The 25,896-nt window shown below is 41.2% G+C and overlaps 1 protein-coding gene and 1 long non-coding RNA gene across 2 annotated transcripts in view; one reads left to right on the forward strand and one right to left on the reverse strand.

Annotated features, from left to right (window-relative positions):
* Positions 1–25,896, reverse strand: part of LOC115366687 (uncharacterized) — a 123,160-nt gene that overhangs the window by 22,275 nt on the left and 74,989 nt on the right. The window lies entirely within an intron of this gene.
* The window catches only part of LOC115366684 (testican-1-like), a 150,313-nt gene continuing 125,208 nt past the window's right edge, over positions 792–25,896 (forward strand). The window contains exons 1-2 of the mRNA XM_030062250.1: positions 792–874; positions 1,291–1,428. Of these exons, the coding sequence (XP_029918110.1) occupies positions 1,294–1,428 (135 nt within the window). The 5' untranslated portion in view covers positions 792–874; positions 1,291–1,293. The remainder of the gene's footprint in view (positions 875–1,290; positions 1,429–25,896) is intronic.

The following is a 25,896-nucleotide window of genomic DNA, read 5'->3' on the forward strand; positions in this document are numbered from 1 at the left end:
CAAACCCTGCAGTTGCTGTGGTTTTTCAGAGATCAAATAAGCATGTCCAGTTCCTTAACAGCTTCCCAACCCCTTGGCATATGTTTTTTTTTTTTTTTTTTTTTTTTTTCCTTTCCCCCATAATAGATTGCTAATTATTGTTGGTTGCATGTTTTTTATGATCCAAGTACGGTATTCTATAATTATTCTACTGTTACGTTGCTATACTAAAGTGTCCAGCTAAATTGCTGGAGTGAGAATGTTTCAGCACCATGGACAGCGACCGTCCGCCTGCAGAGAGAGTCCCCAGCGTCTTCAAGCCAAACACATGCACATTAGACCTCGGACTAAATTTAATGACATGTCACAGATTCCATCCTTTATATATATATCCTTAAGGTAATTCCTAGTAGATTAAATGTTTTTTTCGACTAAGATCCAGCAAATTCCTGTAGTACCAAAACATTACCAAAGGTCTGCGCGTCCCGGTGACCAACGCGCTCCACTCTCGCTCCCCTGTGACTAATGCAACATCCAGCATCATAAGCAGCCAGTAGTTAGTTAATATGCTACTTTATAATCTTCAATGGCCCTCCTTTCTTTTCATAGCGCATTGTCACCTGGAAATCTCCACGCAAGCAAAGCCGCTTATTCCCGTGTGAATGCACCATTTCCAGTGTGGTAAATCAATGACACACTAACTGCACATGAGAGCAAGCGAGCGAACGAGAGTGTGCGAGAGAGAGAGGCGGAGTCTCGTGACGAGGGGAAGGCAGCGATCGGTCCGTCCACTGCTCTCGGTAGCTTTCAGCCTCACACAGAAGTCTGGAGCTATCACAGGTCCGGGGCCGTGGACTTAGAAACTCAGCCCTGAACTGGACGCCAACTATCCCAGGTAGGTGAAACAGTGACAAGGTGTATTAGTGAACTCCGCCAGCGGGAGGACACCACTGGATAAACGAGAACTGTGTTTCGACTTGCACTGTTATTTCCGTAATGAAAGCATACGAGAAGCAGGCAAGTGAATTTGTGTTGACGATTACAACTCGCTCAGAAAAACGCGGAGCAGAGGCACTTTGATCCAATCGAATCCTCAATATTCCTTTATGACGATGATGTTATTGATGTTATTGTTACTGATGTTACAGTTGTGATACAGTGTGAGTTATGTCACAAGTGGCATCTGTTCTATAACCAGTGGAAAATCCTCCCCTCTTCTCTATTTTATCACTTTCTCTCGGTCTGTACTGGATGTCAGAAGGTCTGTCCTTCTCTCACGCCCCCTCTGCCCCCGTGTGTCTTTACTTCCAGAGGATGCTCTTCTTCCTGCTACCTGTCGTGGCTCTCTTGCTGAGCAGGGAAACGGCGGTGTCCGCTAACAACAACGACAAATGGCTGAGCAGCGTGGCTCAGTACGACAAGGAAAGATCCTGGAACAGATTCAGAGATGTGAGTTTCAGATGGGCTCTACGCTTTTACCTTGGGTCTCGTATGTGTGCGTGCGTGTGCGTGCGTGCGCGTGCGCGCGATAATCTAGTAAGTGGGAACTCAGCTGATTAGAGTGGGGCTCTGGGCTTCACACACTGGGCCCTTTCACTCAGTGAGTCAGCAACAGTCTTTTCTATGAGGACTGGATTGAAGGTCTGTGACTGGTAAATGTTTATAGCTCCTTAATTTATTTACCCTGCTTTCTGCATAAGTTGCTTACAGGCCAGTTAGACAATGGTGATTTAGTCAATATACAGTTAATCAGTTATTATGACAAGAGCATGTGGTCATTAATCTCAGCTGTCAAAGTGTCCAGTTTAATGTCCTTGGTCACATGATAACATTAAAAGTGTTAGCGGCAGCCTCTACAACAATAGATGTGTTATAAGGAACCTATCATTATCCACATAGCCATGGCTGATATAACTTAAAACATGTACAACTGATTGGCACTGCTTACTGCACTCCTTTTAAGAACTAGGCCAGTTTGGAGGAACATGATTACATGCATAAGAGTAAAATCAGTCAGAGAAGTTCAGTTTGTACTGAAATACCTGCTGCTTGGCAGATCATACATGTACCCAATTTAAAGATGGGCCTGCCAATAAATGAATAAATAAATAAATACATAAATACAAAAAATAAAAACATGTCTTAAGATGTCCTACAATGCCTTAACATTTTGCAGCACATACTTATGAAGGAGCAAGGCAACCTTGACATAATTTGTAAGTGATGACGTCTCCTATGTAAATGCAGGGGTGGATTGATCATATCAAGGTTTGCTGATTACTATGCCACCTTACTTGGTATGCTGCGCACCTTGACTCATTACGTGGGATTTTGTGGTATACATGTATTATACATTTTTGTTACATATCACAGATTTGACAGAATATGCAGTGACATAAACAAACATAATTGAGATAGGAGTAGTGCTATATTATACTAATTAATCATAACACAACTTATTAAGAGTAATTATGTTTTATATGTTCCGTTTGACCAACATTGCCTAATAACAGCATTAGCAAATGGGCAGCATTAGAAGTCTTCAGCTCTTCTCTAAGATAGTAAACTCACTGGGGGATTCAGAAGTCAGTGGGGTGATGCCAGCAGTACTTGTGCTGCCTTTGCACATTCATTACTAGAGCTGTGATGTTACAGTACAAGCCATGCCTGCATACAAACTGTAGAGTTTTCTTCCTCTCTCTCTCTTTCTCTCTGTGTTCCTTTCTCTCTCTCTCTTTGTGTGTGTGTGTGTGTGTGTTCTCTTATCTCTGCTATGTTCTGTGCTGTATCCCTGTTGATGAGACACTTGCACCATCCTCCATTATGTGCTGTTGTGTGAGTGTGTGTACATGCATATTATCACTGAAATTGCAGGGAAGAACCCTCACTGATTCCACCCATTGAGAGAGGAACATCCATTCCATACTATGCAAAAGTCAGAGACAACCCTTTTATTCACTCACATTCCAGTCAAACAGCAGATTGTTTAATGTGTGAAGCATTACAGAAGATCACACAAAGGCCTCCAATACTTAAGTACAATATCATATATATCCGTTTTTCCACTTTACACTTGTGTACCCTACTCCTACTGTAACTCTTCCATCCTTTAAAACCTATCACAAGTTGTTCCCAAAAGTGCAACTGACATTATGTTAGCACACATACACTACTCACAAAAAGGGATATTTGGCTTTTGGCTGAAATTTATGGAAAATGTAAAAAGTTCACGCTACAGTGATATTATATCATGAAAGTAGGGCATTTAAGTAGAAGCATACACTGGTGATTTCCTCATCTCAAACAATTTCTTGAAACAAAAGCCAACAACAGTGGTGGATATACCACAACAAAAAATGTCAGTGTCAATAACTTGTCATGTGCCCTTCAGCATCAATTACAGCTTGACAACGACGTCTCATGCTGTTCACAAGTCGAGTTATTGTCTGCTGAGGCATGGCATCCCACTCTTCTTGAAGGGCGGCCCTAAGGACATTGAGGTTCTGGGGTACAGAGTTCCAGCCTCTACACGGCGACTCAGCTGTGGGATCAGCTTTTCAGGTTTTCTATGGGATGCAGGTCTGAGAAAGTGCAGGCCACTCCATTTGAGGTACCCCAGTCTCCAGCAGCCATTCCCTAATGATACGACCTCGATGAGCTGGAGCATCAAACACCTGATGTGAATTTTGCCATTTAACTCCTTGTTAGAGAACAGCAACTTGTGCAAAAAGTACTGAAACACTGAACAGTTGGACATGTGCATTCAAAAGTTTACAGAAGGTCACGTTAAGTTCATCTGTAAAAGTTATAATGCATTTTAGGTTCATCCTGAAATTTCACCCGAAAGCCGAATATCCCTAACTTTTGTGAGTAGTGTACATTTCAAAAGTGACAGTAACTACAGTAATTACTCAAACACACTGAAATATTTGAGATGTGTCTGATTATATTAGGCATGATAATTCACTTGAATTAGGTAGGTGGAAGACAAAGAAAAATGAGTGGGGAAAAAAAGTTTCCAAAAGAGGTCAAAAATTATTGTAAGAAATGGAGAAATTGGGAGTCCAAACAACTGCATGCAACAACTGGTAGACCATCCACACTATAACTCTCAGACGGACAGCACTTAAAGCTTTCATCTTTGAGAGACAGAGGAAAAAAAATTAAGCTCCACTTTTGCCTCAGATCAGAAAAAAAGTCCAGGTGATTCTGTCGATCCTTACACCGTGAGAACACAGTCGACACAATGGGTCTGAGAAGATATGTAGCTGTCAAAAGCCCCTGCTGAGAAAAGTAGATAGACAAAAGAGAAGACATTTTCCACTAGAACACCAAAAGCGGACAGCTGACATGTGGAGTAAAGTTTTATGGGCTGTTAAGTCTAAATTTGAAATTTTTGGAAGTACCAGACAGGCAGTATGTACACCACCAAGGCAATGGAAGACTCTTGGACCATGTCTGCAGCTATCAGTGAGGCATAGTGGAGGATCAATCCAAGTTTATGGATGTTAAGCACCATTTGGAGATGGTGATTTTTTTTATTGAAGGTTTTATGAATGCTGATAAATATCAACAAATATTAATACATCATGCAGTACTTTCTAGAAAATGTTTGATTGGGACCACATTTATTTCACTGGTAGACAATAAGTACTGGTAGATAATGTTAAGAAGCTCTACATTCTTCAAGAAACATGGAGAAATATGCATTTTTTTTTCTTTAACTCAAAACCAAACAAGAATGAAAGCTGGATTAAAGGCAAACTGTAGACGCACTAAATACTGATAAATTATTTTGTATTTACTTGTGAAGATTTTTGTGTATTTTTGCGTTAAATATCTGTTTGCTCTGACACTGAGTAACAAATTACTTGTACTTCATGGCTATTTGGACTGGAAAGGGAGGTCCTTGACTTCTACTTAACACTGTATGTAGGAGTGCACACACACCATGTCAGTGTGTTCTGTGCTATTCTGTATTCATATTTTAATTGTAAAGGTCTAAATGGCTTCCCTTGAAAACTAAATCTCATTTACAGTGAGATGTTGCGGAGGGGAGATTTCATTATCTGATGTATCATTTTGCTAAATCATGCCACTCATGGCCGTCTGGCACTTTGGATCTCATAATATGGTGATGTGACATAAGTGTTGCCTTTTCCTGGTTTTAAAAGCTGCAGTACAGTAAAAGGAACAATCTTCTAAAGTAATCTCACTGTTCAAGCTGTTCTGTTATTTGCCTCCAACTGTTTGGTCATCATACTGACAGAGTTACCTAGCAAAGGCGATGTTTTATACATGCATACTTCAGCACGTTGCTAAGGGTCTTTAGACATGGCCTATCACAGGGCACTGAGGTTTATTTTAAATTGTAATGCCGTTACGTATCGTTGCTCCCTTTATGCTAATGCTGGTTGGCCTGCATTGTCTACAACAGGACTGTGCCACTGGTACATCTTTATTTATATGGCTCACTTAGGTCTGCTCCCATCCTATTTGCTCTCTTTCATTTCACAGTAAAGTAACCTCAGCTATAGGCTGCATTTGCAAAGCTTTCTTTTACTCTGAAGTACCAACCAAGGTGAGTAGGAGAGGTTTTAGGCTCTGCGCTCTTTCTAACCGGAACATGCTCCAAAATAAACTGCAACTTAAGGACCTTGTCACTGTGGGTGGATTTAAAGCCCTAAAGTTTGTGACATGGCTGACTCTCTAAATGTAAATCTGTTTTCAACTTTTTTTTTTCTCTCATTTTTGCTTTGCTTTTGTTTATTGGTTTTATCTCTCTCTCTCTCTCTCTCTCTCTCTCTCTCTCTCTCTCTCTCTCTCTCTCTCTCTCTCTCTCTCTCTCTCTCTCTCTCTCTCTCTCTCTCTCTCTCTCTCTCTACAGTACAGGCCAAAAGTTTGGACACGCCTTCTCATTCAATGCGTTTTCTTTATTTTCATGACTATTTACATTGTAGATTCTAACTGAAGGAATCAAAACTATGATAATAATTATGTACTTAACAAAAAAAGGTGAAATAACTGAAAACATGTGTTATATTCTAGTTTCTTCAAAATAGCCACCCTTTGCTCTGATTACTGCTTTGCACATCTTGGCATTCTCTCGATGAACCATCAAGAGGTAGTCACCTGAAATGGCCTGTACTGTATATCTATATATATCTATATATATATATAGATATATATAGATATACAGTAAGTTTGGACACACCTTCTCATTCAATGCGTTTTCTTTATTTTCATAACTATTTACATTGCAGATTCTCACTGAAGGAATCAAAACAACTGATGGTCCCAACCCCATTGATAAAGCAAGAAATTCCACTAATTAACCCTGATAAGGCACACCTGTGAAGTGAAAACCATTTCAGGTGACTACCTCTTGAAGCTCATGGAGAGAATGCCAAGAGTGTGCAAAGCAGTAATCAGAGCAAAGGGTGGCTATTTTGAAGAAACTAGAATATAACACATGTTTTCAGTTATTTCACCTTTTTTTGTTAAGTACATAACTCCACATGTGTTCACTCATAGTTTTGATGCCTTCAGTGAGAATCTACAACGTAAATAGTCATGAAAATAAAGAAAACGCATTGAATGAGAAGGTGTGTCCAAACTTTTGGCCTGTACTGTGTATATATATATATATATATACACTATATTACCAAAAGTATTCGCTGACCATTCTTCCAAAAGCGCATTGGTGAGGTCACACACTGATGTTGGTCGAGAAGGCCTGGCTCTCAGTCTCCGCTCTAATTCATCCCAAAGGTGTTCTATCGGGTTCAGGTCAGGACTCTGTGCAGGCCAGTCAAGTTCATCCACACCAGACTCTGTCATCCATGTCTTTATGGACCTTGCTTTGTGCACTGGTGCACAGTCATGTTGGAAGAGGAAGGGGCCCGCTCCAAACTGTTCCCACAAGGTTGGGAGCATGGAATTGTCCAAAATGTTTTGGTATCCTGAAGCATTCAAAGTTCCTTTCACTGGAGCTAAGGGGCCAAGCCCAGCTCCTGAAAAACAACCCCACACCATAATTCCTCCTCCACCAAATTTCACACTCGGCACAATGCAGTCTGAAATGTACCGTTCTCCTGGCAACCTCCAAACCCAGACTCGTCCATCAGATTGCCAGATGGAAAAGCGTGATTCATCACTCCAGAGAACGCGTCTCCACTGCTCTAGAGGCCAGTGGCGGCGTGCTTTACACCATTGCATCCGACGCTTTGCATTGCACTTGGTGATGTGTGGCTTGGCTGCAGCTGCTCGGCCATGGAAACCCATTCCATGAAGCTCTCTGCGTACTGTACTTGGGCTAATCTGAAGGTCACATGAAGTTTGTAGCTCTGTAGCAATTGACTGTGCAGAAAGTCGGCGACCTCTTTGCACTATGCGCTTCAGCATCCGCTGACCCCTCTCCGTCACTTTACGTGGCCTACCACTTCGTGGCTGAGTTGCTGTTGTTCCCAAATGCTTCCATTTTGTTATAATAGAGCTGACAGTTGACTGTGGAATATTTAGGAGCGAGGAAATTTCACGACTGGATTTGTTGCACAGGTGGCATCCTATGACAGTTCCACGCTGGAATTCACTGAGCTCCTGAGAGCGGCCCATTCTTTCACAAATGTCTTGTTTCACAGTCTGCATGCCTGAGTGCTTGATTTTATACACCTGTGGCCAGGCCAAGTGATTAGGACACCTGATTCTGATCATTTGAATGGGTGAGCGAATACTTTTGGTAATATAGTGTATATATATATAATAGTCCATATTGGATATACACACACACACACACACACACACACACACACACACACACACACACACACATAAAAAAAAAAGAAACATTGAGATTTGAGCCCAATGTGTTACAGTTCAAAAACACCATCACCATTACAGACTGACCTGTTGGCTTCAAAGTATTTAGGTTAGGACCAAGATAAGCATGGATAGCTCTGATGAACAGTGGTGGTGGTCATAGCACTTTTAGCAATAGTAGAAGTAAATGGCTGCAACAACGGTTGTAGAAACAGTAGTAGTCATAGTAGTAGGAGTAAATAGCGGGCTTTCTGGTAGTTGTTGTGGCAGTAATAGTCCACATTGGATCACTACTGGAAAAGGCATTCCTAAGTATCAGCAGCAGAGCTGGTAGTTGGGAGGTTAATAGGTTTAACAGTTCTTAAAAATAAAAATAATAAAATAATAATAATAATAAAAAGGAATAATAACATCTAGTAGCAGTGTCTACAATCAGGCAGACCCAAAGCTGACACTGGAATCACAACATCATTACAGGGCCACAGAGCACTAATATGTGGTGAAATCAAGACTGTGAGATTGAAGCTTTCTCTATGGTGCTGTTGATACATTCATCAAAGAAATTCTAAAGACCAGAATAGCTGTTTAAACAAAACATTGTAGATGGCCAGATGAAGGAAGCATTTCTAGGTGATAAGTAATCCAAATATCTACTACCCAAGCCTTAACATGCAAGAAATATAATTCATTAGAACAGAGTTTGAGGATGCTCTCCTAAAGTGTTTTTGGTCGACATAATTTGAGTAGATGGGCCTTGACTGTTGCAATTTCTGAGCTTAATAACTTGCTTCTGTGCGTAGTCGTAGGCCCAGTGGGCAAATGTGTTTATGGACAGTTAAGTATTTGGGCTGTAATGTGCCATTTGCAATATAATAACATTCTGACAGTTCAATAGCCACTCAAATCAGATGAACATTGGACTCCATAGACTATTTACACCAAAATCAAAAATCTAATGTGGCCTCTGCATTAAACACAAGGCTCATTATTTTAAACCAGCACTGGTGCAAATGGGCTGAGTGACTTGAAAGTGAAGGTTAGACTGTTTTACTAGAGGTCATGAAAAGCATTATACATATATTATATAGTAGCAAAAACTGTGTGTATCAAAGTTAGTATTTTACAGTCCTGGGACAGTCTTCCAGAGGCGTCCCACAGTGCCATTGCCGGCAGAGTGAGCTGGGTCAGTCTGCCATGGCTCACGCTCTAAAAATAGGTGGCAGGCCCTCACCCAGAGCAGCTGCTACTGCACTCAACCCTGCTTTTTACACAGACCATGTATTTGGAGGTATAAAAGTGTTTATGTCAATATCAGATGGGAGATAAGCCAGAATTGAGAGTTTGTATGTGTTTATCATATAACGTTTGCAGTCCCCTCCTCTCCTCTGTCTCCTGTCAGAGTCTCTGTATCGCCATGATGACAGCCTCTTGTTGCCAATCAAGCAGCCCAGCTTTGATCCTTGAAGTGAAAAAAAAATCTTTCACTGTCTTCTGAGCTGATTCTTCCTTCCATCTTAAGATCTTTCCTCCTGTGTTTCTCCCTTCCTCCTTCTGTCTGAAATGTGCTGGCAGAGACAGCTCTCTTCTCTTCACTCCCTTAAGTCCCAATTCGATAATAATACAATTACTAATACAAGTGTTGAGTTGCCTACTGTGTGCATATGTTTGAAAGTGTACGTGCGCCAATGGCTAGCTGCTGAGGGTTTGAGAGAGAGCCTGAATCTCATGATGACAGCCACATGTTGTCATCTTTTATTACCATCACTGTTGCTTTTACAAATTCTGACAGTCTCTCAGAGGCTGCCGTTCACTGAAACACCTCAGTGTGTGTGCACATCTGTGTGTGTGTGTGTGTGTTGTGAAGGTGACTCCCAGGTTTTGTCTTGTCTAAGCTGTTCTTCGGACGCTCCTCCCCTTCCTCCTCTACAACCAACCAAGCAGAGCGTGCACGCACGCACACACGCACACACACACACACGGGGGCACACACACACACACACACACACACACACACACACGGCAAATATTCCTCCCTCTCAATAAGTATGCTCAGCCCTCTCCTGATATTACCATCCAGTAAGTAAAGTCTAGGCACAGCATGTATCATTCTGTCTCTCTCGTCTCTCCCTTTACTTGCTCCCTCTCTTCTTTCCCTCACTTTCTCTATCTTTCTTTATGTTTTCTGTTGCACCACCTCTTTCTGTTCTTTCTGCTTGTCTGCTCGCTTTTCTGCATTCTGCTTGTTGTTTCTTTGTATTCTCTCTCCCTCTCTCATCATCTCTGACCCCCATGAAACTGCTGACTGCTATATTGTAAACTCAGGTTCTGAGTGTGTGTGCATGCGCATATGAAGAGGATGAAGAATAAATTAATGTCTTTAGACAACTCCAAGTGTGTGCTTGTGTGTAACGCACAAACTCTGAATGCTAGGTAAGTCGTACATCTCTCTAGCTGTCCTCTCTGCACTCACATAGCCTCACATACCTGAGGCTTTTCAAGTGACTGATGAATAAATACTAAAGGAATACAATCTAACAAAATTTGTCAAACCAAGCATTTTTCATGGTCATGTCAACAGTTCAACCTTCGATATGTCCCTTTGTCACTGCAAATTCTGTCAGTTTTCCTGTTAAAAACCAATCCTCTGCTAAGCTGTTAATAAGTTTAATGAGCTGGTTTTATGTATGTTTGACCTTTGTGCTGAGAGCCATGATTACTTGTATATTTCACTGCACACAGCTACAAATTCTGACATGTGGAAGCCTGGAAAGTCTCTAAAATAGGGAAGAGGCCTTGTCCAATATACAAACTGATCTGCACTGTTCACACTGTCTGAGCTAGTAAGACAGTGGCAGTGGAAACATTCTGTTAATGACAGACAGCCAGTAATATCATCTGTTACTTCAACATATAGGAGTCCAGCTAATGTCTTGGCTTAGCCGATGAGAGTTTCTTTTGATAAGTTCAGTAATGCAATCACAGAGCTGTTTAGAGTGCTGGATGTGTCCAAGGACAAATCCAAAGCAATCACTCTGCAGAACAAAAACAGCAGCACAGCTGTGTAGACTGATACCACCACAAATACACTTGGAACATGGTATGAGTGTGTGTGTGTGTCTGCGCGTGTATGTATACATTATTTAAAAGCATAAACATTTATGGGTGTGGGTAAATGTGCATAATACATGTATAACATGTTTGGGACCAGCATGTCTGTGTATGTGTGTGAAAACATGGATGTATCTATATGTGTGTGTGTGTGTGTGTGTGTGTGTGTGTGTGTGTGTCTTGCCAGACATTGTCACCCCAGTGTAAGGTGGTTCTAATGTGTGATCAGATGTTTTCCCTCAGGGATTGGCTTGCTCTGCATCTCTCCATATGCCGGTGTTGGCTTTGTCTTCTTCTAATCTATGTTTTATACCTGCTGAATCCAGTGCCCTGCATTATGGATGGAGATGAACCACAGCAGCATGCATGCGTTTCAGTGGATGACAGAAGCAGCAGCATGTAACCACAATGAATGTGTCACTACATTCACCAGGCACAGGACCGATGATGCCATTTTCCACACATAACCCACTTGGCTACAGGCAGCCTGCCTCTGCATTAAGTTGGAATGCAAGAAAATCCAAAGATAGTTTCACAGCAAGTACTTTAATGTAGGACTAGTTATACATTCTATTGTGATGATACTGTGGGGGTGACTGCCCTCTGTTGGCGCTGGTCCTGCTGTTTCTTCATTTTAAGAATAATTACTCACAGGCTTTTTTGAGTTACACAGCTGGAATGTTAGCTTTTCTGGTAATGATGAATGCATTCAGAATTTGAAATGCACATATGCATGCTCCCCCACACAACACACCACACACACAGTCACAGGTATGTGTGTGGTCATGGGAAGGCCTTAATCAGTGGAAATGTCAAGGTGAGACAGGGGCAACCATTTATCATTGTCTTTTTGTTTGTTTTTCCAGACATGATTCTTCTTCATTCAAGGCCAAAGTTACCTTCCCATGTCAGTAATCCAGCAGAGTCCCAATAATACAGAAATAATGTATAACAGAGCTTCATGCAATGCATATGCACTGTAAGCCTGAAGCCTGAAGCCTGTGTGTGTGTGTGTGTGTGTGTGTGTGTGTGTGTGTGTGTGTGTGTGTGTGTGTGTGTGTGTGTGTGTGAGAATAAATAAATAAATATACACACACACACATATATATATATATATATATATATATATATATACACACACACACAGTACAGGCCAAAAGTTTGGACACACCTTCTCATTCAATGCATTTTCTTTATTTTCATGACTATTTACATTGTAGATTCTCACTGATGGAATCAAAACTATGAATGAACACACGTGGAGTTATGTACTTAACAAAAAAAGGTGAAATAACTGAAAACATGTTTTATATTCTAGTTTCTTCAAAATAGCCACCCTTTGCTCTGATTACTGCTTTTCACACTCTTGGCATTCTCTCCATGAGCTTCAAGAGGTAGTCACCTGAAATGGTTTTCCAACAGTCTTGAAGGAGTTCCCAGAGGTGTTTAGCACTTGTTGGCCCCTTTGCCTTCACTCTGCGGTCCAGCTCACCCCAAGCCATCTCGATTGGGACTGTGGAGGCCAGGTCATCTGCCGCAGCACTCCATCACTCTCCTTCTTGGTCAAATAGCCCTTACACAGCCTGGAGGTGTGTTTGGGGTCATTGTCCTGTTGAAAAATAAATGATGGTCCAACTAAACGCAAACTGGATGGGATGGCATGCCGCTGCAGGATGCTGTGGTAGCCATGCTGGTTCAGTGTGCCTTCAATTTTGAATAAATCCCCAACAGTGTCACCAGCAAAACACCCCCACACCATCACACCTCCTCCTCCATGCTTCACAGTGGGAACCAGGCATGTGGAATCCATCCGTTCACCTTTTCTGCGTCTCACAAAGACACGGTGGTTGGAACCAAAGATCTCAAATTTGGACTCATCAGACCAAAGCACAGATTTCCACTGGTCTAATGTCCATTCCTTGTGTTTCTTGGCCCAAACAAATCTCTTCTGCTTGTTGCCTCTCCTTAGCAGTGGTTTCCTAGCAGCTATTTGACCATGAAGGCCTGATTGGCGCAGTCTCCTCTTAACAGTTGTTCTAGAGATGGGTCTGCTGCTAGAACTCTGTGTGGCATTTATCTGGTCTCTGATCTGAGCTGCTGTTAACTTGCGATTTCTGAGGCTGGTGACTCGGATGAACTTGTCCTCAGAAGCAGAGGTGACTCTTGGTCTTCCTTTCCTGGGTCGGTCCTCATGTGTGCCAGTTTCGTTGTAGCGCTTGATGGTTTTTGCGACTCCACTTGGGGACACATTTAAAGTTTTTGCAATTTTCCGGACTGACTGACCTTCATTTCTTAAAGTAATGATGGCCACTCGTTTTTCTTTAGTTAGCTGATTGGTTCTTGCCATAATATGAATTGTAACAGCTGTCCAATAGGGCTGTCGGTTGTGTAGTCACCTGACTTCTACACAACACAACTGATGGTCCCAACCCCATTGATAAAGCAAGAAATTCCACTAATTAACCCTGATAAGGCACACCTGTGAAGTGAAAACCATTTCAGGTGACTACCTCTTGAAGCTCATGGAGAGAATGCCAAGAGTGTGCAAAGCAGTAATCAGAGCAAAGGGTGGCTATTTTGAAGAAACTAGAATATAACACATGTTTTCAGTTATTTCACCTTTTTTTGTTAAGTACATAACTCCACGTGTTCACTCATAGTTTTGATGCCTTCAGTTAGAATCTACAATGTAAATAGTCATGAAAATAAAGAAAACGCATTGAATGAGAAGGTGTGTCCAAACTTTTGGCCTGTACTGTATATATATATATATATATATATATATATATATATATATGTATACACACACACACACACACACACTACTCACAAAAAGTTAGGCATATGTGGCTTTCGGGTGAAATTTATGTAAAATTGTAAAATGTAAAATGTTAACGCTACAGTGATATTATATCATGAAAGTAGGGCATTTAAGTAGAAGCATACACTGGTGATTTCCTCATCTCAAACAATTTCTTGAAACAAAAGCCAACAACAGTGGTGGGTATACCACAACAAAAAATGTCAGTGTCAATAACTTGTCATGTGCCGTTGAGCATCAATTACAGCTTGACAACGACGTCTCATGCTGTTCACAAAGTCGACTTATTGTCTGCTGAGGCATGGCATCCCACTCTTCTTGAAGGGCGGCCCTCAGGACATTGAGATTCTGGGGTACAGAGCTCCAGCCTCTACACGGCGACTCAGCTGCATCCCATCCCCTATGGGATGCAGGTCTGGAGAAGGTGCAGGCCACTCCATCTGAGGTACCCCAGTCTCCAGCAGCCGTTCCCTAATGATACGACCTCGATCAAACACCTGATGTGAATTTTGCCGTTAAACTCCTTGTTAGAGAACAGCAACTTGTGCAAAAAGTACTGAAACATTGAACAGTTGGATATGTGCATTCAAAAGTTTACAGAAGGTCACATTAAGTTCACCTGTAAAGGTTATAATGCATTTTAGGTTCATCCTGAAATTTCACCCGAAAGCCGAATATCGCTAACTTTTTGTGAATAGTGTATATATATATATATATATATATATATATATAGTATGTATGTATAGCAGCTATCACTGCTATATAGGAGCATATGTTGCAGGTATCTCTCACACACTGCAAATCCACACATACAATAAATAAATAAATAAATAAAATTAAAATTAAATAATCAACTGAAATATTCCTAGTGAATGTGTGAAGATGACACTAGGACAAATTGGTCAGTGAGAACTAGTACAGTAACAGTATCAGTGTGCTTTCCAGTCCTGTTGAATGTGCTTTCCATAACTCCCCAGATTTGTCTGAAAAGCTCAATCTTAATCATCAACACTGATATTGGAACTGAAAAAAAAAAAAAAAAAAAAAAAAAAAATTGAAATTGAAATTATAGTTAAAAGTTAAAATCACTATTTACAGTAGACATATTTGTATTAAATTTCACATTGTCACATAAATAAAACTTTTGAATTCATTTATTCATTTTTTTTTTTTCATCAGTTTAATGCGGGCATGACACATTCAAACTTGATCTCAACAGGCACTAATCTCTGTCCACACCAGAAGTGTCCTGTATTGTCAGATGTGATGATATGGATGCTGAGGGAGGGAGGGAGAGTGAGAGTGAGAGAGAGTGAGAGTGAGAATGAAGGAGAGAGAGAGAGAAATAAAGAGACTGTAGCTCTATTGTTTGTAGCTCTTTGTGCCTTCCAATATTCTTCTCTGCATCATTTTGTAGTTTTATGAAGCTAACTAACTCCCTGCTGCAGTATTGCCTGTGACAGAGTGGCCTCCCGGGAACTGAAGGCACTTGCCGCATGAATACTGCACACACTGCACAGCTCAATGAATACTGCACATAAAGTCATGGACACTGTGTGCCTGGAGAGTGAAACCAGTAGCCCTCTGGGTAATGTAGTCAGGCAGCATTAGTTTCCCAACACTCAGGGTCAAAAATCTAAACAAGGGTAAAGTGAAGCTGCTTGTTCCCTGTGTGAAGTTGTTTAAACTAGGGATGCCCCCTGACAGCCGACTTCAAATGAGAGCTGTTTCTAAATTAGGAAAACCCGGAGTACTGATAAGGTTTGACATTATCAGCTCTGCTATCAGCCCTGAAGAAACTGGATTTTTTTTTTTTTTTTTGAAAGAATTTACACTAATGTGACCACAGTTCTGTCTCTCTGATTCTCTTTCTCTCCCTCTGTCCACCTTTCTGTGTGTAAGGGGAGGTGGAGCACTCTTTTTCTTTCTCTCTCATGCACACGCACATGTGCACATGCACACACACACACACACACATACACACACACACACACACACACACACACACACAGCAGCAGCAGCAGCAGCACCTGCATTCAGACCAGCAGAGACAGAGAGGTCATGGCAGAAAGAACTGAACATTCTCAAGTTTGGTTATGTCTTACTCACATTGGCGGCGATAGTGCACGTTTTTGTAGGTGCAATGAAAACCTTGCAAGAAAGGCAGGCAATACCAAGCAATGTATCAAAACATCTGTTGAAGAAGCACAACATAGATGTGCAGAAATGTGCATTTTTTTGACTGCTTTGCTCACCTCATAGCACCCTCACAGTCCTGCCCTCATCCACAGCAGGTGGCCTACACCACACAGGTGCAGCCTATAGAGTTCACTAGGCTAAGCATAATTTAGAGGCTTTTTTGTAGATGGTCAGGCTGAGGCTGTAGAAAGCTGCTAGCATAAATTTCTGCTCAACATTTTGTGCATTGTTCTGTTCAGTAGTGCACTACTCTGTATTTAAATGTTCATTTTATTCATAATTTTACAGTTGTTTCTGAATAAATTCTCTCTCTCTCTCTCTCTCTCTCTCTCTCTCTCTATCCTTTGTCTTAGTTTATTAAGGCAAAAAAAAAAAAAAAAAAAAAAAAAAAAAAAGATAAGAGTATTAGTATCAAAAATCCTAACAATAACCATCTCTAGTTTAGACCATAGCAGAGTTAGAGCTTTGGTAACACCGTATTAGAGCCTTAGCAGCACTACAATAGCTTTTCCTATTTCTGCAATTTATAGTGTGTTTTGTCTCATTTTGGTTGTGTAGATAAACATGATCATTGTCTCTCCCTATTGATTGAGTTCATTTTGTCTCTCATTGACATATACACAAGTTTTTCCTTTGTTCAGACAAAAAATTGTTTTGTCTGAACAAAGGAAAAACTTGTGTATTGTCTCTCCCTGCAGTTTAGCAGCTCTCCACAAATTCAACTTCAGAACCATGGACAGCTCCATGTTATGGCTTGACTGCAAACTACACTTGGGCACTGTGACTGGCTTGACACACTGAATGTCAGCCCAGGGCTCTAGATGAGGTGAAAAAAACATGATTTTTATTATTTCCTTAGCAAGACTCAACCACTTTCAGTGTGTGTCAGTAAATTACAAACCTCAGTGATGGTGGTGATGTTTTAGTTCCAACAACCCCTTGCTGTTCACCTGACCACTGCCTCTGCTTCTACTTTTCCACCCACTTCTACCCACCGAGCTATGGGCACCTCCCCCTGTCAGATGCCACACTGTGTCATGGTAACAGCTGGCTGGACGTCCTGTTTCTCTCTGACCTTCCTAGACTCTGTATGTGTGTGTATGAGAGAGCGACAGAGAGAAAGACCATGACAGAGAGAGAGAGAGTGGGGTTGATAGCTACTATTTGGACATGAAACAGATGGTCTTTGATCCCCCGGTCCTGTGTAAACTATCACTCACACAGAAGAAGCTACCATTTAAAAGGTCATTTCTGTCCAAAGTTACAGCTCTTTTTTGGCAATTCTGAAGGCCAGCTTGGAGACATTAATATACATGAAGTTTTCTTGAAAAAATAAAGTCATTCTTGGTATCCACACTAATTATTTACCAGGATATCTGCCCTGATGAGTGTGATAACATGAAGACTGTAATTAGACTATCAATTTCTCTTCTTTTACACTAATTGGTTGCCAAAAGAGAGACTAGATGGATAGCTTCCTCCTCTTAATTGGAAAAAGAGACCTTAGCGGGCCAAATCCCACACCATATTGTGTTAAAGGATTTAAATATGCAGCACTCAAGCTACAAAATCTACCTAAAAAAAAATAAATAAATAAGTCAGATATGAGTCTGGTGATATTTTGGTTTCAACAACCCCTCACTGTTCAACAAAGAATAGTTTTGCTATGTATCTCTCTCTCTCTCTCTTTGTCTCTTTCTCTCTCTCTCTCTCTCTCTCTGACTCTCAGATGTAGACTGTGAGTATAAGCCTCCCAATGGCCGACTATTTCAGTCAGCATTCTCTGTCCCCTTCTGCTATCCACCTGTTTCCAAAATCCCTTTTATTGCATGAAACAACAACAACAACAACCTCTGAGCTACAATATATGTACCAATGTAGCAATCCCATCCACTTCATATGGGCTTCTGTGATATCGTTTTAATGATGTGTAGCAAGAGCTACATAGAGCTATTAAACCATTTGTGGTTTTAAGGAAAACAGTGACAACCAAAACAAGTTTCCCTGACTACTTTGCAAGGACATCTTTGCTGGCCAGAGCATTTTCTCCCCTATAGCAAGACGACAGAGGGTTAAGCCAGAAGTTTCTTTCTTAAGCGCTGGCACAATGGTAAAAAAGAGGTCTGTAAGACTACTTTACCCATTACCACCTAGTGTGGATGCATCAGAGTTGTCAAATGGAATAATTTACACAACTATCAGGCAAAAATTCTGAAAATGCATACAATTTTCAGTAGAGTCACCAATGTTCAACTGGATTGAAATTAGAATCAATTAAGGCTGATTGGGTTGCTGCCATTTAGCTAAAATATTTAACTTACATGAGGTGTTTTCATTTGGAAGTAGACTCAAATAGTCACTGCTAATACAGTATTTTGCCACACTGCATATAAATGGTGATAAATTAGTTTTGTTGTTGGCAAAAATAATTCAATAACAGAAAAATATGCCTCTCTTCAGTGACTGTCAACATGATGATAAACTAAACCGGGGCAACAACCTCTGACCCGGTCACGCCAGTGTTAAAAATGCCTGTTTAAGCATTTGGCCCATGTACATTAATTCTATTCAAAGACACTAGAAATGACACATTTTCTATCAGTCATCCAAATTTCACATTTAGGGCTCTAGTTTCGCAGACCAGGCGAGGCGGGGGCGTAGCGCAGATGCGCTTCGCCAACTGGGTGTGGCCAGGCGGATTTTCCAAGTTTGGCACGCCGTTCTCGGTGGCGCAAGTACTCCGCCGTCCCTCCTACCGGCGCAAGGGAGGAGAGAAGGCGTGGAGTGGGTTTGACACAGCCGATTCACATTTAACCAATCAAATGAGCCCCTGTCCTCGCCTTTAAAATGCGCTGCGCGAAGGCGTAATGAAAGTTTACACAGCTGACAAGGAGGTCTACTGCCGCAGGCGGAGCGGAGCCCAGGAGACCGGCGCGGAGCGGAGACCGGCGAGCAGTGCGCACACGTCACCAAAACCTCACAGGCAGGCTTCCGGGATGTCAGGCACATGAACGATGCAATAAATACCGAAAAAAACACTATTCAATGCTACGATCACAATCAGCACATACATATATCTCCATATCAACTGTCCCGTCACAGCTGATGTCAGATCAAAGGAGATTGGCACCGTTTGTGCTGATTGTGAGGTTTTGGTGATGTGCGCCAGCCAGCCAAACTTCCACTGCGCCGGCTCCGCTCCGCCTTGCACGGAAAGTAGACGTGGTTTCAGGAGGCGAGCTTTTGGCGCACCTCGGCGAAGCCTTTTGGCACAAAACTGTCACTGCGCCAAGCCGAATCTGTCGGCACCTCCCCCCGCTGCGCCACCACTCCCATCTCCGCGCAAGTCCGTCTGCGAAACTTGGACACTGTCCGCCTCTCCCGTTTCGCCGGTCGAAACTAGCTCTGCGCGGGGTTCGCCTCACTGCGCCACCCCGCGCTGCGCCGGGAAACTAGAGCCCTTAGAGTCACAGAAAAGTCCACCTCATTAATTCCACTTATTTAGCCTCCAGCTCTCATGCACACTAATATGAGCTGGCTCATAATATTTAGGTTTGTCATAGTGAATATGGGTACAAACTAATTTATGCACTGCAGAAGGAAGTGAATTATGAAATGATTTGTGTGCATTTTGAGTGACAAAAAATGTAAATGAACTGATATTACAAAATTCATCAGGTAATAAAGGGATACAATAAATAAACAGAGGTGGCCTGTTAAAACTTGATTTGTGGTGTAGGTTTGCTGTAACACTGGCTGAACAATAATTAAAATAAGCTGGCTTTAGTAACTGAAGGTTACCCAAATGAAACCTGTTTTCAGCAAGGTTTGCCTCAGTGCTTATTTCCCCATGGAAATATTACTGGCATCCATTAAACTCAATTTCATGAAAAAGGGACTTAATAGTATCCATGTCTGGATTATTGCTGAATCTGTTTTTTGTGGTACCTTTTTGGGCCTGTTTGTGCAAAAACAAATCCTGAAGGTGAGGTTCATTTCCATGTGGTAAAAGATTAAGTGGCACTTCACTCCAGTATGTCTCATGTCTGTCGCAGGAAACCCCAGCTACTTTCTCCTCCCCCTAAGACAAGAAAGTAGCTGCTTCAGTTTTCTTTTCCTCGATTCAATACCAATCGTAGTAGCAGCTCAGCTGTGTCATGACAATGAGCTGTCATTAATGATAATGGTGAGTTGTGTGTGTGTGTGTTAGTAATCATTTCAAAGAGCGAGGGACGTGGGGAGGGCTGATGACAAGAGTCAGAGAGAGAGTTGTGGGGTGCTGTTTCTTGTTGGTCAACTGGTCAACTTTCTGTACACTGTGTGTGTCTGTGTGAGAGTGTGACTGAATATAAATACACAGCATGTTCTGAGCTCTAACATGGGTGCAGCTCCATGAAAACGTGTTTGCCGCATGGCATGTGTTGGCTGTACTTTGCTATGCAGGGTGATTAATTCACCACATCCATCATAGCAAACTTGTTTAATGCTCTCAGAGTAGAGGGTGAGAGAGAGGTGTGAGAGAGAGACAAAGAAAGACATGGATAGAGATGGGATGGCATGGACAGATACATGGGTTCACATGCAGCAACAAATGCAAGCCAGCATACAGTTAAGAAAACCTAACCCATGGCTGGGGTGTGTATGTCTGTGTCTCTCAGAGGTAGAGGATAATTGATGGGATGGGAAAACTTCTGTCTCTCCCAAGAAGGCTGGAGACTGCAGGTTTTAAACACCTGACACTGCAGTCATGTGCATGTGTGTGTGTGTGTGTGTGTGTGTGTGTGTGTGTGTGTCACGGAGGTAAATGGCTTCGACCCTCAGTGGTGTAGGGAGCAGCTCAGTGGAGATAAAATATTTAAAGGAACATTGGCTCTATTACACACTGTTTCTCTCTCTCTGTCTCTCTCTCTCTCTTTCTCTCTCTCTCACACACACACACACACACACACACACACACACACACACACACACACACACACACATACACACACACACACACACACACATACACACACACACACACACACACATACACACACACACACACATTTTGCTACTCCCATTTATGCTCAGATAGCACCAGTCTGTCTGGAACATGAATGACAATAGATGCAAAAGAACTGCAGGATACTGTGTTCAGTGATGTAGCGTTGACAGGGGTCCAGCTAAAGTTTTAGGTAACAGTGTCTTCTCCAAATGTGGCAACTGCCAATAAGAGTGAGACTCTGCCAGTATCTTAGCCGTTATCTTTGGCAGTCCTGCCATCTGCAGACCCCTCATCGACAACATCATGCATTATCAGCTGCCAAGATGGAGCAGTTTGACACAGCCTTTTTTTTTTTTTTTTTTTTTTAATTTTATTATGATTATTTTTTTTTGCTTAGTGCTTTTAATGCCCTCTTGTTTTAATGTTTGTTTTATTGGAGCCATGCTTCAAGCCACAATGCCCATGTGATGTGGGACAGTAAAAATCTAAATCTGAATCTCAAAAATGAACACAAGCAGTCTTCATTTCTAACCAAGCAGTATCACAACATGTATAAAAGGTTAGTGCTATAAACCCATTGTGAGTAATGCTTCCTTCAGGCTGTAGTCAAAAGCATCCTACAACCTACTTCAAGAAAAGTCACCACTCTAATATTGTCATTAACCACCACACATCCAGGGTCTTCGCTGCAACATTTGAAAACACATCACATCCAGTAGAGCTGCAACTACCAATTATTTTTAATATCAATTAATCTGTCAATTATTTTCTTGATCAATCAAGTTGTTGTTTGGTCCATAAAATGTTTGAAAATGGTGAAAAGATACTATGGTAAGCTATTTAGATATTTAGTTTACTGTCATAGAGGCCTATAGAAACCAGAGAATCTTTACACTTGAAATTATGGAATCAGCGAATTTGGAATTTTTTCCTCTTAAAAATGACTCAAAACGATTAATCATTTATCAAAATGGTTGGCCATTAATTTCATAGTTGGCATCTAATTGATTATTCAGCAAATCACTACAGTTCTAGCATCCAGTATTGCAAAGAGTGAACATGGTAGACATATCATCACAGATATGTTTGTACTTGCCCAGGAAAGACTGAATACATAGCACTATGTCCTTAACTTTTAAGACCCTTTTAAGGCCCTTTGTACACAGCATCCATTTAGAATGTGTGACAAAGCCTCTGTAATAAGTTAATGCCTGTGATGCAATCATTGAGGGATAACAGTGCTGGGAAAGACTGAGTCTAGTAGAAAAAACCTGCAACTGTGTTTTGACAGTGAAAATGAAGAGGTGAGGAAATATTTCACTTGTTGCAGTTGTTGTATCACTTCCTGTGGCACAGGAAATCCATTAACTTGCCATGGCAACTCCAGGGTCACTTAGTCGACCAGGTGTGCGGGGTCATCACTGTCATCCTGCCCTCCATGGGACAGCTGGCCTGCGGTTTGACTGATAGACAGCAGGGGCTAATCCCAGGGCAGCTGCTGTTTGGCAGACTGATAAATGGTTGATATACTAGCGAGGACAAGGGAGGTGGTGATCCACCAGTTTTACGTGTGTGTTATTATGAGTGTGTGTGTTTTATTTACATCACCAACACTCTGTCCTGTCTTAATAAGGTCAAATTATCAGAGAGAGAGAGAGAGAGAGTGCAAGAGAGGGAGCGAGAGAGAGCGCTCCTGAGGTCTATGGAGTTTTCCCATCACAAACCTTGAATATAAAGAGACTCATTTTACCTTTTCCTACATGTCGTCATTTTCACTTTTAATGATATGGTGCAGTTGATGTTAAATGCTTAATACAACGGAATGATATGACTATTTTGTTAATATTCCACCTAGGTCTAAATGACAAAAACATCATTTACATTAATTAAACCCTGTTTGTTGCAGCAGAGGAGCATCTGCTCAACTGCTCTGTTCAGTGGGTGTGAAAATAAACTACAGTCATAAATATGCTAATCAGGAGCGGACCTTCAAAAACTAACCTAAAGATTAAGGGCTAAACTGACAAAGTATGCAAAGTATGCAGGGCTTTATCATTCCTGGATGTGTTCCACATTCCATATTCAGGGATATGGATGCAGATGTGTGTGCATGCTTGATTCCTCTCAGTAGTGTATGTTGTACTGACAAGGTAGATGCTCACAGACAGGCATTTGATGGATGATCCTGTGACTAAAGATTCGGTTCTTTTTTCCCCATGTACCTATTCTCATTTGGAGTCTGCTAAAGAATAAATGATTCACAGGGCTGGGACCACTTACTGATAAACTGATAACAGGTGGATTATCGATACATCAAACATAATGTTTGATGTATCATGTATGTATGTTTATGACAGTTACTGACAATTTTCTCCAGACATATTTACTTTTCAAAAAGGCAAACTGGCCTAATTATTCAGCAGCGATACCATTCATCAAGTGTGGGGTGGCATATCACTGAATCTGTCTGTTGTGTTCCAGCACTGAAGATAACTGTTCACACAAAGTGTACAGCTGTGACTACAGACACTTCTGTATCTACTATATTAAACACTGAGACAAATGTGCTTCTGGTAGCTGTTCCAATAGCTCTTCCTCTCTAATTTCCCTCCGGTCTTCATTCATATAGCAGTACTCAGTTTGATTTCACCACTATATCATATTTATTTGGCCACTCACCAGAGAACTCAACATAGTAAAAGGTTTTATCTTTTGATGTAACCCTTTTAAAGCTAGCGGGTTTACAAAAGTATGATGAGTATAAAACCTGAAACACATTACAGCTGGTTGCCACCCTCTTCTGTGGAGTTATACAAGCAAAGGCCACCCATCATGGCACTGAAACACAGGCTGTATCCTGCTATCCATACTTTCAGTCTTGGTACTTGAGTTGCGTATATCCGGGAAATGGCCAAAGTGTATAAGTCGGTATGTTTGGAGGTTTATAACCCCTTGGCAAAAGAAAGGAAAGGAAGACTGCACTGGTGTGTATGACCCATGGCTTACATGAAGATGATACATTTTCTAAATATAATCATTTCATGCCCAACTAGAGACCAAAACCTTAAAACAACAGGTTCAGCCAGTATAATTAATAAATACATCAAGAAATAAGCAAATAATTAGATCACAGCAATTTATGCTGGGCACACTGCCCAACAACAGAGGTAACCTAATTTAACTTTTACTTACATAAGAATGTTTTCTTGCTTGTCATCTTAATTGCCGCTCTTTCCTTTCGGCAGGTCTGATGAATTGTGGGATGCATTTAGCTCTAAATACCACTCTGAAGCACTATTAGAGTAGGGGTTCGTAAACAGTGGATTAAGTGCACCTGCCTTTGGGCATTTTCAAATGTGGAACGGTCTTCTGAATAAGCACTCAAGACTGCAAGACCACAAGTGTGGGTATTGGAACAAAGCCAATGACAAGCCTGCTGTCGGTAACACTGAAATGCAGTAGCTAGTATGTGTCCTTGTCTGCTGTGGGAAATAATGTTTCACCAAGGACACAATTCCAGCACATATACAGTACGTACAATATTCTTGCTAGAGTTAGGGATATAACCATACACATTACATCTTCCTGGTAATTTCGGTTGGAGGACTTTATTTTGACAGCTCCATTATTTCTATCAACCATTAAGAGCCGGCTGAGTTATTAGCGCTAGAAATGAATCCTACTGCTCAGTCAGACAAACAAACACAGTGCTAATATCTGGCCTCAAATGTAATGCCAATCACCAGCCTTGTGCTGTTTGTGATGAATGGTAATTAAACTGTAAGACAGACAGAAAAGAAAAGAAAAAAGAGAGAGCAGTGATGTCTGTGGTCTGTCCCGCTTGTCTTCCCACTATCATCACTTTGGAATAAATTAACTACTTTTAAGAGAGAATTTTTTCCCCCTCTCTCTGTTTCTGTCTGTCAGGTCTGTCACTGTTTCTTGTTTGCAGCTGTTTTCTATGTGTCAGTCACCCACCTGTGTCTTACCTCTTTCACTGTTCATCATTTCATATTCTAGACCAGACATATTTGCTCTGAGTTTCTGTTGCTACTGATCAAAAATGGGGGCAGGGTAAATGCGCCTTTAGTGTTTACTTGTTTAACAACTGAATTCATAAATAACATATGGAAGGAAATGAAATTTCACGGTAGGCTTTACAGATTGCTATTTTGCTTGATTAGCTTTGGTCAAGAACAAACGTTATACGGACATTATATGGACTAAATGACTGCCTACTGGCTAATTATTGCCCTGAAACATTGGCAAACTGCAATATTAGCCCAACTCTAATTAGGTTAGGACAATCATCCAGTGAAGTAAGAATTTCTTAATGGATGCTCATAATGCTCATACCTTGATAGGGAACATCGAGCCATCCAGACATAACTTTATAGTCTACCATCAGCCATGGGCTAAACACCACTCTGATGAGACATTTTAATGTTTAACAATTAGTCCAGAGGTGAGTAGCCTGTATAGTGTCTGATGAGTAGCACAAATACACAGTAAGACCTCTAGCAGGAGCAAGAACAGTAATTTGAGGAAAACAGCAGTTCAGTTTTTATGCTGGAAGAAATACTGTATTCCAAAAACAGATGATCACTATTAAACTAGCATTATTAAATATTTTTACCTTTACTAAACAATACCAGTGAGTACAGTAGTAATCTGCTGGAGGGTACTGTTAGGGTATTTTGGTGAAATGAGTACTTTAAGATCCAAAAGAGAAAAGATGATAAAAACCATAGTGAGCGATGATGAGGCTGTTTTTGCCTACCGAGTAACATTAGCAACTCTTTTTTTATATGCACCACTGTTTTTTTAAAAAATATCTTTATCTCTCTTGCATTCCATCAATTAAGTCTTTAGGGAGCAAAGTTAGGAAACAAAGTTGTGATTTCATTTAACTACCATCACTACTACTACAACACACACTAACACAAACAACTTTTTTGTTCTGACCTCCTCTGCTCCTTGGAGC

The sequence above is a fragment of the Myripristis murdjan genome, chromosome 10 (assembly GCF_902150065.1).
Source record: "Myripristis murdjan chromosome 10, fMyrMur1.1, whole genome shotgun sequence".
In the NCBI taxonomy this organism is placed as follows: Eukaryota; Metazoa; Chordata; class Actinopteri; order Holocentriformes; family Holocentridae; genus Myripristis; species Myripristis murdjan.